The sequence below is a fragment of the Mustela erminea genome, chromosome 8, assembly GCF_009829155.1.
Source record: "Mustela erminea isolate mMusErm1 chromosome 8, mMusErm1.Pri, whole genome shotgun sequence".
Lineage (NCBI taxonomy): Eukaryota > Metazoa > Chordata > Mammalia > Carnivora > Mustelidae > Mustela > Mustela erminea.
In genome coordinates, this window is record NC_045621.1 from 50309806 (window position 1) to 50323946 (window position 14141).

At 44.1% G+C, this 14141-nt stretch overlaps 1 protein-coding gene across 1 annotated transcript in view; it reads left to right on the plus strand.

The window, feature by feature from the left end:
• FMNL2 (formin like 2) overlaps positions 1-14141 on the plus strand; it is a 319987-nt gene that overhangs the window by 283686 nt on the left and 22160 nt on the right. Inside the window, 7 exon segments of the mRNA XM_032355571.1 lie at positions 1421-1495; positions 5342-5452; positions 8076-8225; positions 10219-10320; positions 12027-12339; positions 12670-12725; positions 12728-12884. Coding sequence (XP_032211462.1) covers positions 1421-1495; positions 5342-5452; positions 8076-8225; positions 10219-10320; positions 12027-12339; positions 12670-12725; positions 12728-12884 — 964 coding nt within the window.

The window sequence follows — 14141 nt, forward strand, 5'->3', positions numbered from 1 at the left end:
CATGTTGAGAAAATTAAGCTGCTTCAAGACCTCGGTGGCCCTCTGAGACTGAAGGCTTAACACAGCACACCGCTGAGGCACAGGAACCATTGCTAAAGCCATAATCCTGGTGCCTGTCTGCTCTTCTTTCATCAGTGTGTCAGAGTGGGAAAGTCGTTCTTCCTTTCCTTAAAGTGTATTTTCACGTGATTACTCATTTCTCCTTTTTTCAGTGTAATTCAGCAAAGATTATCGGGAACTTACAACATGGTAAGCATTGTTCTAGAAGCTGAAGATAAGAGTAGTGAACAAACAAAGACAAAATTGCCGTCTTCTTGAATCTTTCTCTTTATATATGTGTGTTTATATATGTGGGATTTAACATAATGGAACTAAATGGCTGCTGTATAGCACTATGAAATGTCATTTTAGGGAAATTCTTCAGGACCATCCTTTGTATTGCTAAGGTGACAAATAGAACTGGAAAATCGAGTCAAGCATGTGAAACCCAGATTAAATTCAAAATATTAAGACCAGAGACTGTGTCTTATTCACATTATACATAGCTCATGGGTATTGAGGTACATATTTTCTGAAGGCAAAAAGAATAATCCAGTGGGTTCCAAAATAATGTAGCCAAGGTCACTGGCAGAATTAAAGTTTATCCTTTGATTTTGGGACTAAGTCTCCAAAGAGTTCTTCTTTGTTATAAATCTTCCTTTGACTCTGTGTTTTTAACTCCTGTGTAAACCCAGATACTTTGGGGGTCCTGGAGTTTACAGTAATTTACCTGCCTCTTTAACCTGTTCAGTGAAAGCATTAATTTGAGGTGAATGTTTCAGGCCTAAGGGGTACTACTTCATAAATTACTACAAACTTCTGTACTTTCCTTGAAAGGGTTAATATAGCTTCCCAAGTGTCTCCTCTAAGAGTAGGTACTTTGTTTTATGGTGTCTACCTCTTTGTTGTGGTTTATGCACTAAAATTATTTGATTTAGATATAATAGGAATGTTTTCAATCTGCTTTCAAGGAATTTAAATGCTACATTGTTCAAATCTTTTAGCATGCCTATTTTAAAAGTGCTTTTGTAAAAAGGAAAATGAGGTATGGGGAGAAGGGGCTGTTTTTGTTTTTGTTTTTTTTTAAACCATAACATCTTGGGTTTCTGAGTGTGGGCTAAAAAAACAATGGACTGCAAAGATAGCCAATAAAAGAAAAACACATTCGATAGAGATTTCAAGATATCAAGGGAACATTTAAAAGAAACCAAGGGCCTGGCTCAAGTTGGTACTTAAGAGTTAACTGACTTAGAAGAGAAGTGTGTGAGCGAGGCAATAAAAAGATATTCTGGAAATAATTATTAATGCTAAAATTCCTGCATCTCATTTTAGAATGCCTATGTTTGGAATTTCATATGCATGATGAAAATGTGTATTTCAGGTTTGTGGAGAAAAACAGCGCTTTGAGAAGTTGATGGAACATTTCAGGAATGAAGACAATAACATAGATTTTATGGTGAGTTATCCAGTACTACGTTACATTCAATGAAGTAAACTTCGTTTGTGTGCTTTTTTCCTAAATCCATTTATATTCATATATTATACATATGTGTGTATGTATGTGCTTATAAATGTTACAAAGGACAGAAAATTGAGTATAGTATGCTGTAGATTCAGTCTAGAGTGTTCCTCACACTCTGTAGTTTCCCCTTACAGGGGAAATTGGTGTTTGTTTCCAGTTTTATCCCTCATGTGCTGCATAGCAAATAAAGGGCGAAGCCATGTGTTTGGGGAAAGGACATTCACTCCTGGCACAAACTTCTGCAATTGCCAGTTTTAGCTGTCAGTCAAGAAAGTAGAAAACCAAGAACCTTGGCCATTTTGTCTTTTGCACACCCCAGCCCGTGACTTTCTCCAGACTACATTCTCAAAGATTAAAGCTCATTGGTTTGTAGAATTGAACTGTATGCCTCCCCCAAACTATTATACAGCAGTGATTCCCGCCCCCTTGACCTCTTTCCCGCTCTGGTAGCTGTGAGCATGTCAGCATATCAGCATGGTAGTTCACGTGCAAGGGCGCGGTTCAGCAGCACTGTCCTCTGCAGCGATGAACAGCAAAAGGAGTGTGAGCACTGCTGAATTTTCAAACTTAAATCTTAATCTTGCGGTGAAGGTGGAAATATACCCTAGAGAATTTCCGAGACACACGACCCATGAGTGCACCCAGATCTGCAGGCTTTCTCTGACCCAATCCGGTTGACCCTGGGCAACTGCTGAGCCTAGGCGATCTCACAGGGCCTTCATCTCTCAGCTCACCTCCAGCTTGGAGCAGGTACCCGGCCAGTTCTTAAGTTGTCCAGTCTGTTCAAACCTGTGTGGAGGGTGCCAGGCATGGTTTTATTCAACTTGGTTCAACAGCCATAAACCATGAAACATAGTTTTGCAGATTTCTAACCCTTTCATGTGAAAAACTTTTCTGGGTCCTTAAATTTTATGTGCATCCTAGCCCTCAACCCCTTCTAAATTTTATGAGAATGATGAGGTCCTTTTAGAGAAACTTTTCTCTTCCATCAAAGCTTATTATTTGCTTTTTTTTTTTTTTTTTTTTTTAAAGGCAAACAATGTGAAACAAGGAGTACTTTCACATTGGCTTTTTAATTTTGTTGTTAGGAATTTCTGAAGTGTTGAAGGCCTGTGTTGGCACGAATGATAAGTACGTGAAGAATCCATACATGGCTCACTTTACCGGTTTTTTTCCTCTGCCTTCAGAGGGGCAACTTCTTTGTCCCTGAAAGCTGAGGTTGCAAACTGGAGGCTCCCACACCGAAGCCAACCTACAGGCTTGTGAGCTGGGTCTGACAGTGACGTCCTTCTATAAAAAATTTGGAAATGGTGCATAAAATACGGATTGCTGCTTTTTTTTTTTAAACTAAAAATTTCAGCTAACACGAAACCCCTGCGCTTGCAGAGTATCAGCTGGAGCCAAGTTGCCCCTATTTTTAGTCTGAAGATCCCCTTGCCAGTTTGCCGTGGTCCACACCATTCCTTGCTGTGTTACACGTGGCCCACTTCAGTGATTATCATACTTGGGGATCTCCCTGCCACTTGAGTTTCTGCTGAAATTACGATTATATAATCAAGTCCTTTAAAATGCCTTCACTGTTTACAAGGGAGAGTCTATTTCTTGTCATTATTTATATGTGCATGCAGTGAGGAAGCTAATTTAGGAGCTGCTGGAATATAGGTACTATGCTCAATTCCTCTGTCACTGAGCAGATAGTTACCTCTCAGGCCTATCTTAAAACTCAACAGAGACTCAGAAGAGAAATGGACAGATGCCAGAATTGAACCATATTTTCCTCCAGAAAATGAGGTTTTTCTTAAACTGGCCTTGGGAAGGCAGTTAAATTGTACAACCTCCCAAACAACTTATTCCTCATAAAATATAAATTTTTCTAGCATAGCATAAGGCCTTTTCCTGTATTTTTTTTGTGTGTGTGTGGAAAAAAAGTCTAATGAAATCTTTAACTCATTTAACCACAGAATGTGAAGTCATTTTTTAGTAAATTGCAAGTCTTCTTATAACCTAGAGAGCTCACTGTCTTCCAGAGAGATCATCCAATGTATGACTTACATTCAAAGGAGAATCTAACTCAATAGAAACAATTAAAAAAAAAAAAAGATAAAAGAAACTGGGTTTGGAGGAGAGTGGAAGAAGGCGGCTTTCAGAGTAACTGTGAATCTGTATCCCTCACTCATTCTACCTCCTTGTTTTGTTCTTTTACCCATAGAGGGAAAACATTAGTAAGATATTTTCACCAAAAATGTCACTGTTAAGAACAAAATAGGGCTCCTGGCTGACTCAGTTGGTAGAGCATGCAACTCTTGATCTTGGGGTTGTAAGATTGAGCCCCATGCTGAGAGTAGACATTACTGAAAAATAAAAATCATAAAACAACAACAACAACAAAAACACATCTCCTGAACTTCGTTTTGTTCTTTTACCAAACCAGGAACTGGTTTTCTCTGTGGCAGGTCTCAGCGCCACTGATGCAGTCGTGGAAAGAAAGCAGTAAATCCAAGGCTTTGTGGAATGGAAACTGGTTGACTGTTTAAAGTGGGAAGTTAGGTCAGAGATCATGTTATGATCTTGTTGGTATAGTGGGGCCCATGGTGAAATTTCAGAAGTGATTAGCTGTGGTACCACCATAGGTGATTTTCTAAATGTTGTTTTTTATAAGATTATTCACATTTTCTATGATATGCCTGTAACATCTTACACAGTTTGTTGTATATACCCATAAGACTTTTTTAAAAAAGGTTTTACTGAGAAGTGAGGAACATAACATCTAACTTACCCCCCGAAAGGATATTTTTTGCATATTTGCAGGGTCATGCAGCCATGCCTGCGGTCTAAGTTAGAACATTTTGTCACGCCAGAAGGAATCCCTGTTAGTAGTTGCTGTCCATTCTCCTGTCCCCAGTCCTTGGCAGCTTCTAATCTACTCTATCTCCATGAACGTCCTGTTCTGGATGTTTAATAGGAATGGCATCATCACACATGTGGTCTTTTTTTTTTTTTTTAATTTTTATTTATTTGACAGACAGAGATCACAAGTAGGCAGAGAGGCAGGCAGAGAGAGAGGGGGAAGCAGGCTCCCTGCTGAGCAGAGGGCCCGATGCGGGGCTCAATCCCAGGACCCTGAGATCATCACCTGAGCCGAAGGCAGAGGCTTAATTCACTGAGCCACCCAGGCGCCCCCACACATGTGGTCTTTGAAAATAACTTGTTCACGTAGCATAATGTTTTCAAGTTAGAAGATGCAACAGGACCTTATCCCTTTTATCGCCACATAATATTCCGGTGTACGGATAGAGCACATTATTTTAACCCATTGGTTGATGGACAGTAGTGATCCCCCCCCCCCCCCACGTTCTGGTTGTGAATAATGGTTTTGTGAACATTTGTGTGTGAGTTTCTATACGGGCGTGCATTTGCATTTCCCATGGGGACATACCAGGGGCAGATGGCCGGGTCCTATGGGAACTCTGTTTCTAACACTTTGTGGAGCGGCTGCGCTGGTGGACGCTACAAGAGGATGCGGGCTCTGCTTCATCCACTGCCTTGCCGGACTTGCATTTTGATTATAGTCGTCCTAGTAGATAAGGAGCGGCATCCTACAGTGGCATCTCTATGACTTTTAAATTTAAAAAATGGTAAAATGTTTTTAAACACCCAGCGTGAGGAAGGAAGAGGAGACTGGTAAGTGCATTGAAATGTGTGACACTGAAAGCATCTGCCTGCCATTAAACTGAGAAGACCGGTTGGGAGCCCTGTAACCCATTGGCAATTTCATTGCAGGTGGCCTCCATGCAGTTCATTAATATCGTAGTCCATTCAGTGGAAGACATGAATTTCAGAGTGCACCTCCAGTATGAATTTACCAAGCTAGGCCTGGATGAATACTTGGATGTAAGTAGAGCTGCGACCTTTGGCTCCAGTGTAAGACTTGATTTATTTTGCCTGCCTTCAAAGATGCATTTCCGCCGTGACTAGAACGCTCGAAGCTCTATGTGGTCAGGTCCCATAGCGCTGGGTAAAGGGAACCTCGCCGAGTGATGCAGTTGGCCAGAGAAACTGGATTCTTGCAGATCTCCTGGGACCTTGGGCTGTGGTCTGCCAGCAGTCTTTTAGTACTGGGGCCAGACAACCTCTTGTAGCCTTGCTGCAGCTTTCCTTCCGCGTTTGAGCTCCGTCCGGGGCAAGTCTTGCACCCTCGTCTGGGCTCTTGGGCAATCCACGTTCTTGGTTACTCTGGGGACCCCATCAATCCAAGACTGCAAAGAGTGATGAACAAATGCTGAGAGCACAAAAAAAAAATAAAATAAAATAAAAAAAGAGGAAATGGACACTAGAGACTTCCACATGTAGTGATTACATTCTGTTTAATGCTTTTGTGGCTTTGGCTGGTCCTTTTTTTTTTTTTTAGATTTTTAAAATTTATTTGACAGATAGACATAGCAAGAGAGGGAACACAAGCAGGGAGAGTGGAAGACAGAGAAGCAGGCTTCCTGCTGAGCAGGGAGCCCAATGCAGGGCTCGATCCCAGGATCCCCAGATCATGACCTGAGCTGAAGGCAGACTCTTAACGACTGAGGCACCCAGGTGCCCCTTGGCCATTCCACTTTTAAGTTCTTGGGAGAAGGAGGTCTAACCTTTCTCTTTCTCTGACTCCCCAGCAGAAGTACTTAGCCAGTTCCCTGTAGTTGTTCTTCACCTAGGAAATGTTGATGTGAAAACCGTGAATGGACTTGAGTAGCCATGTGTGCATAGGGTGCCCTTATGTCCTTTGATTCTTGAGAAGTTTTGTTTCCCTTCTGTACAGCAATGGTCTACTTGAATTTGAAAGGCCACTTGCAAGAGGGCAAGAATTGTTAACCTCAATTTCCAGTCTTGTTTCTAGCCACGAAGAAGATAGAAGTGCTTCCCTGGGAGCTCTCGAGAGTTTAGCTGCCTGTCTCTGTTAGAGGGGGAAGTCAGGGAATTATACTTTATTGTGAAGCAGAGTTACAGCATCAGTTGCTCTCTGAGCTCGTGGCCTGGCTCAGCACACCGGCTAGGCTGCCCTTGGAGAGATTCCTGTTGTCTAAGGACTGTACTCAGGGAGAGGCATGACAGATTTCCGTTATAGAGGTGTTTGAGTTGTTTTCTGACTTGAACAATCACTAGTATCTTAGACAGAATTTGGCACTGAAAAGTTTTCCCTGCTCTACAATCAAGGTTTCTCTCTCTGCTTTCCCTACTCTGAGAGTGGCAGGATTTGAGCGCCCACTGGGTGTATCAATCGCTAATGGTCTTGTGGGTTTAGTTTTGTGATGGTCGTGCAAAGCTCCTTTGGGCTCCAGGCTGCTATGGCGAGAGGAACACATCAGATAGTGCCCGTTACCCATGGTGTACTTGGTGAGAAAACATGCCTAGCTCCTGCTTTATTTTCCTTTCTGGAAAACAAGGGCTTTGCCCTTGTTCAGATGTCTTTTTAAGCATGTACTCCTAAACTAAGATGGAATAGACTCTCTTTGAGACAAGCTAAGTTACTAATTTCCAGATTAGACCAAGGAGAAAATCCATCTTTCTGAGAATTTATGTAGAACGTAATTCCTCTGAAAAATTTAAAACTTTTTTCTAAAACTCTGTTTCTCTAACGTCTTGGTCTGTTGGTTCTGGACCTTGATAGAGGTGGTTAAAAGATTAATATTATAAGCATATAATATGTAAATGCTTCATTGGTTTACAAAAACCCAGCCTTGTAAGTAGCCATTGATTTGTTCAATCTGTTTTTTGGTATCTTCCCTATGCCAGGAATATTTTAGCTACTCATCTGTTTCCCCCAGGGGGAGGTCAGGACGTATGTTACTTGCAAGGAAGACTCACAGATTTTCTTGATCTCTAATTTCACCTTAAAGTTGATTGACTTCCTTTGGGATGCCTGGGCCTGTAATGCAGGGAGTAGAGGAAATCTTCCTTATCTGTGCTTTGGGGAGCCCTAAACTCCATCAGTATTGTGGGGGAAGTTACCTTGGAGGGTGGATTCTAGCAACTTATTAATAAAACCCAGGGCTGGTATACTCCATCCGTGTCTTCCCCACCTCCTGCCTAACCCTCCTCCTCCGTGGAACCACCCTCTCTAGTCAGGCAAATTACACTGATTCTAACATCCTCTGCACACAGATGCGTCTCAAACCTGGGACCGTTGCTGTCTTCTGAAGCTGCTTCGTAATTTTTCTGTTGTCTAATTTCACCTGTATCAAAATGCTCTGGTTTGGAATATGTCGATATGGGGAACATATCTGTAGGAAGGATTAGGGAGGAAATGTGTGTATACTTGAGAGAGGGTATTCGCCAGGAAGTAATCTGATGGTGGCTTCTTAGACACTTGAACACTCTGTGATTGTCTCGAGGAGGCTGAGACATCACACCCTGTCTTGGAAAAGACCGCAGTGTTTGGAACAAACGGAGACATGCAGGCTGTCGTGCCATTACGTTCTCTTTCCACAGCTACGCTCATGCCGCCCTCTCTTGGTGTTTTGGTTTTTAGAAACTGAAGCACACGGAGAGCGACAAACTCCAGGTGCAGATCCAGGCGTACCTGGACAACGTGTTCGACGTGGGAGCTCTGCTGGAAGACGCTGAAACCAAGAACGCGGCCTTGGAGAGGGTGGAAGAGCTGGAGGAGAACATTTCTCATGTAACTACCGCTCGGAACAGGAGACGCACACACGCTTAGCTGTTAGGGCGGTCGGTGACGGGATTCCGAGTGTAGGGGTGAGCTGTAGCTGGAGAGAGAGAGAGCTGTCAAAAGCCCCTCGGGGTTCTTTCAAAGAAAGCGTGGCTGTTACTTAAAACCAAGGGGAGTCCGTTGCCTTGCCTTCACTCGTCTGCTCGGTTTCCGCTGAGCCCAGGTTCCCTGGCCATCTTTGTTACAGACAGGCACCCAAGAGTGAGGTGATTGGTGCCATGTTAGGGGGAAAGGTCACTCGAGTATGTGAATCTGGGCTGAGGTGAAGAAGTCCTGTTCTACTGAACAGAATCATTTTCTATCACACGTGCCCCCATAGGCCCATGGCAGTTGGGTTCTAGCAACTCAAATAAGCCCCAGGACTAATGGACTGTTACTTGTGTCTTCCCGCCTCCCACCTAACCCTGTCCCTCAGTACAACTAGCATGGCTGCCCAGGCAAGATAGCGCCCACTTCAGCCTCTGTGCAAGTTTGGTTTGAGGTGTCAGTAAGTTATATTTCACTCAGAGTCTTGTGAATGTAAGTCCTGCTCTACCCCAGAGTGTCCACACAGGCTGGTGGACGGGGTGGTCTTGTGTCCACGATGCATGTCTGCACAGTCTTGCCTTATGCTTACTCAAGTTCTAAAAAGATTCTTTTCAACAATAGGCCTTCTCAGGGAAATTGGCGAGCCTTCCCTTCTATCCTCCTCAAGGAGTGTCCTCTCTGTATAACCTCACCTCCATTTCAGGGCAGAGGCTCATTTTTTTCTTGCCACAGACAGGGCTGTGAGTCTGAAGGCCTTCAGAGGCTGTTCATGTGGTCATCCATTACGCAGATATTTGAATATTGCAGGAATGAACAGAAAAATGGTGCTTCTTAAAGACCCAAGTGTTGTGAGGACCACATTCTTTGTTGAATTCTGCTTGACAGTGTCCTTGGTTATAAATGAATGGTCTCTTTTTGCAGCAATATTATTTTCTGCCATTTGAGTGGTACATTTCTTTTCTTCCACATCTTCTTAGTTGAGAGTACCAGACGCGCTCCATGTCCTTCACCTTCCTCCCTCACTCTGAAAATGGGCATCTTCTTGGCTGTAGTTAAGCCAAGTGAGTGAGCCAACCCTCCCCCCACCCTCGTGAGTGCTGCTGTGACGTGGTTGGCACCTGCTTAGGAAGGACACTTACCGGCCCAGTGTTTCTTACCCTGAAAGATTTGACTCATATTCTGAACCTGATCAGCGTTTTCATCTCCATGCTTCCTCCTCACCTTGCCCCCTTGATTTTCTTTACTTGTGATCTCTTCTTTCCTTGTGAGCATTTTCAGTGAAATCCAAGGTTGCTCACTTTCAGAGCCTTGTGGGAAAAGAAACTATGTAACATGTGGTTTACCGTGTCTTCCTCGGGAAGCCTCAGCCAGCATCACATGACCATAGTCACACAACCCACTTGGAGCGGGCCGGCTGTTTATTTGAACTGCCCCTCCAAATGACTTTTATTATTTGGGTAGTTTGGATCAAAACCAGCAGTACTGTTTTCTCACCTGGTTTTCCATAATAATAGAACCAAGTATTGTGGACCAATGATTTTCAAAAGCTTTTGCCTAATGGCCTTTTCTTCGGGCAGGACAGGTGACCTTCCCTTCTTGCCTTACCCACTGTCCCCCACCCTTGCCAGCTCTGGCAGAAATGGAGGGAGACGACACTAAGGAGCTGATGTATGGGTTTTATTAAGGATCATGTGTAGATTATTAATTCCTATTAGAAACAAATAGGCATTCCGAATCCTTTTATAAATATTAATATTTCCAGAAAACAGCTCGGGGAACACAGGCAGGACTCTGATGGGCCTTGAGCTCCACTCTCTCTGAGAATGGTTTTTGAGCTCCACTTTCTCTGAGAACCGGGGACCTGAGCAGAATGGTCGTGTGTTGTGACCCAGGTTTCCCTTTTAAAACTTTACAGTTGTCTGAGAAACTGCAGGACACGGAGAATGAAGCCATGTCCAAGATCGTGGAACTGGAAAAGCAGCTCATGCAGAGGAACAAGGAGCTGGATGTTGTTCGGGTAAGTGTGCTGATGACCGCTGCCCCAGACGGGCATTGTGGGAAAGGTGCACTGCACCACCGGCTTTAGTCCTGGTAGAATGCGGGGTACATTCATGTCAGAGGATTGCACTGATGCAGCATGTTTATTGGAAGCATTTCAGAGGGGATACTCAGATGAAAGGTACATACAGTTAGGGTACATATACACATGTGTGTGCAATCAAATGTTGGGGGTTCAGTCCTTATCCCAGATTTTGAGAGTAACAATATTTTCCCATCTGGATGAGTCAGAGTTGATTCAGTGGATCACCCATTAGCTTGGAGGTAAAAACACAGAACGGGTTTAATTCATGCCACTTATTTATTTTTATTAGGACTTGGACTTCTTTGTATTTTCTTTTGCTTTGCTTCTACTTGAAACCAGATTTGGTGGTTGCTGTAGAAATGGTGAAATCAACACAGGCCAGACCTAATGGAATTCACCAAAAAAATTTAAAAAAAAAAAAAAAAAGACAAAGCAAAACCAAACCATTTTATTATCAGATAATCCTGCTATTTTATTTGGCCTTAGCGTTGTTTTACCTTACGTATCAGGTATTTATAGAGTGCTGTCCATGTGCTTAGAACTGTCCAGAACATAAAATCACCAAAACGCCTGGAGGGCTTTCAGGCACACGGCTTGCCTTTACACCATTGTTGATGAAATGGCACATTTTATGCGATGCTTATCATGTCTGTGTGTGTTGCTTGATTTTCTGACATGTCCTACAGTTACCTCTAGGAAATTTATTTTTTGGCACGCCATGGAAACAAAGTTGCAGCATATGGACTCAATTCAAGTCAGACTCTCAGATTATTAATAATAGACAGGGTGTGAAGAATGTTTCCCTGCCTGCTGGAGGTTTGTGGTGAGAGATCACATGTACAAGACCCAGCAAGCAAGTTCCATAAAATCCTTACACTGGGACCTTGGTGGGCCCCCAATAAAAGGAATGGGGATGGCCTTTAAATTGAAAATTGTAACTTTTTGGTTTTCTGCTAAAAGCCTAGACAGGGCTAAGTAATCAGTAGAGGGAGGCACTGGCCTGTTCTGTTAACTAAATACCGAAGGGAAAACGTTACAAGGATTGCTGTCCTAAGCTTGGTCAGGGGGGCATTGTGAAGGCCAGAGAACCCCGTTCCAGAACAATCGGTCCCTGGTTGTTGGTGAGTCGATTATTCCGTGCTTTGCAGATTTTTAATCCCAGTCTGATTTCTGTCCAAATCTGACTTAGGGCCTTTTGTCTATGGTTAACTGATATGTGTCTCAGAGTTACAAATGAATTTTAAAATAAATAAAAGGAAAACATGCCGCCCCACCCGAATACCCTCAGTGTTTTCCAGAGTCAGCTATAAAATTATTTTTGGGTCATTTCTGCCTCGTTCTTCTCCACCTGCAGGGAAAATTGCGTTAGTTGCAACTTCTTAATAGAAAGAACTATATTGACAGTAACAATTGCTAGAATATATGGCATGCATTACCAATGAGCAATTGATAATGAATGGGATTTTATAGGATCTGGCTGAGCTCCATAGGATTCCTATGAGTATCTTTTCTTTTCTTTCCTTTTCCTTTCCCCCTTTCCTCTCCTCTCCTTTTTCTTGATCCTCAATTTGCCACTCTGATGGTAGTAGGTATGAATGTCATGTGAAGATAAAACTGTTGACTGTGGACTCTTTTTGCAGGAAATCTACAAAGATGCAAATACCCAGGTTCACACATTAAGGAAAATGGTCAAAGAAAAAGAAGAAGCCATTCAAAGACAGTCTACCCTGGAAAAAAAGATTCATGAACTGGAGAAACAAGGGACCATTAAAATTCAGAAGAAAGGGGATGGGGACATCGCCATCCTGCCGGTCGTGGCTTCTGGCACATTGTCCACGGGGTCAGAAGTGGCCGTGGGTAACTTTGTGGGACCAGTAACGGGGGCCGCCTCCTCGGGACCCCTGCCCCCCCCTCCTCCCCCACTACCTCCATCGTCGGACACACCTGAAGCAGGTAAGAAGCCTCGGTGGGAGAACTGAGAGTGTTGGGATATTTGTATTTCTTCTTTTATCCACTGTGTATTTATGTCCTTTGTCTGCTTTTGTTGGCTGGTTCTTTATCTGATTTTAAAACTGATGTTTTGAGATTAAGCTTCTAAAGCTGAAGCTTTCACGTATGTTGCAGTATATTCTTCATTTGCCAGGGGGATTGTATAGTCTTTGAAAAAAATTCCCGTGTCCTTTTCAGTGTTTTGCTTTTGGATACTTAATGTGCAACGTGACATCCTGCCGGTGAAACCCTTCCCCTGTTTTCAAAGGCAATTTGTTTCTTCTTTTTCGCTAGTGCAAAATGGTCCAGTCACGCCACCCATGCCGCCACCGCCCCCGCCCCCTCCCCCTCCCCCCCCCCTCCTCCCCCGCCGCCCCCTCCTCCTCCTCTCCCAGGCCCTGCAGCCGAGACTGTGCCTGCTCCTCCTTTACCACCCCCTCCTCCTCCCTCTGCACCCCCGCTGCCTGGGACATCCTCACCCACAGTGGTTTTCAACTCAGGATTAGCAGGTAAGAGCCCGGAATTCAGACCCAGGTGCCTGTGTTAAGAAATACTCACTTGTGTTACCTCCAGAGGCTTTTAAAGCCTCGCTAAAAGTCCAGGTCTCTTGCAAACCCATGTACCTCCTCTTAGTCTGAGAGCAGGGCTGCTGATGTGGCCAGGGCAGGGGAAGCCCTGCACAGAGGCGTTTGTCTCTGGGTAGCTGTTGTTGTTCTCTCTCTAGCAGGCAGTCCTGATTTTTGCAGATTTCCTGCCTTCCACTCTCAACACCTAGAAAAGGGAAGAAAGACAAGTTCCCTTCTTAGGAATCAGTGCATTTTCCTGGATTCATCGACCACTTGTGGGCATCTGTTTGCCAGGGCTCTGACACACGGTGCTTCTGGTGCTCTTGGCTCTGTTTTTGGAAGGTATTCACAGTGTCATTTCCAAAAGGGGAAAATGGCTCTCTGTGTCATTGCTCGATGTGGGCTTCCAGGCACGTCTTCTATGCATTTGAAGACATCAGAATTCACTCTAGTGCGACTGAAGCTTCAAGGGAAGCATTGCCAACAGTGGGATCTCCGTGCCTTGAAACGCTTCTGAATCGTGCCTGCTGCTCTCCTGCTAACCAGGAGAGAATGTGGCATCCCCACCTCATAGGAGATGAACCGGGGCATGGGTGGGGTGGGAGGGAGAGAGTGGTTCTAAGGCTTTGAAATGGGAGTTCTGATTTTTTGGCTCAGGGAAGTGAATTCTTACTCTTTTCTAAAATACCACAAGCCATTTTCCCTGTCATGAAGCATTTCCCTGGCATCTTGAATAGCTCTGAGCTTAGTCGGACCATCTCTGTGACATCAGATAATTCTGCTTCCTCCTCCATTTCAGTCCCTTTATGAGGTCTCATTTCCAATGAAGAACTACCACTGTGATAGGTGCGGTAGTTCTCAGAGCCTTCTGTCCAATGTCTAATGGCCGCCTTAGCTGTGAGAGATTTCCTGGACTGCCCACCCTATCCCCCAGAGTGTCCCATCAGCGGCTCTACCGGCCAGTCAGTAGCACTAATTCGTCCTAGTAATGGAAGGTCTTTTGGGCCCCAGAAAGCCTCCCAGAGGCGCCTTGTTCCACACCGAGTCTGTTGTGTTTCCTTCCACTCCAACTTCCATAAACTTGTCCAGGAAACAAATAGTGTTCACAGAGTTGCTTAGGTAACTGAGTCGGTTGGGCATCTGCCTTCAGCTCAAGTCGTGATCCCAGGGTCCTGGGATCGAGTCCCGCATCAAGCTTCT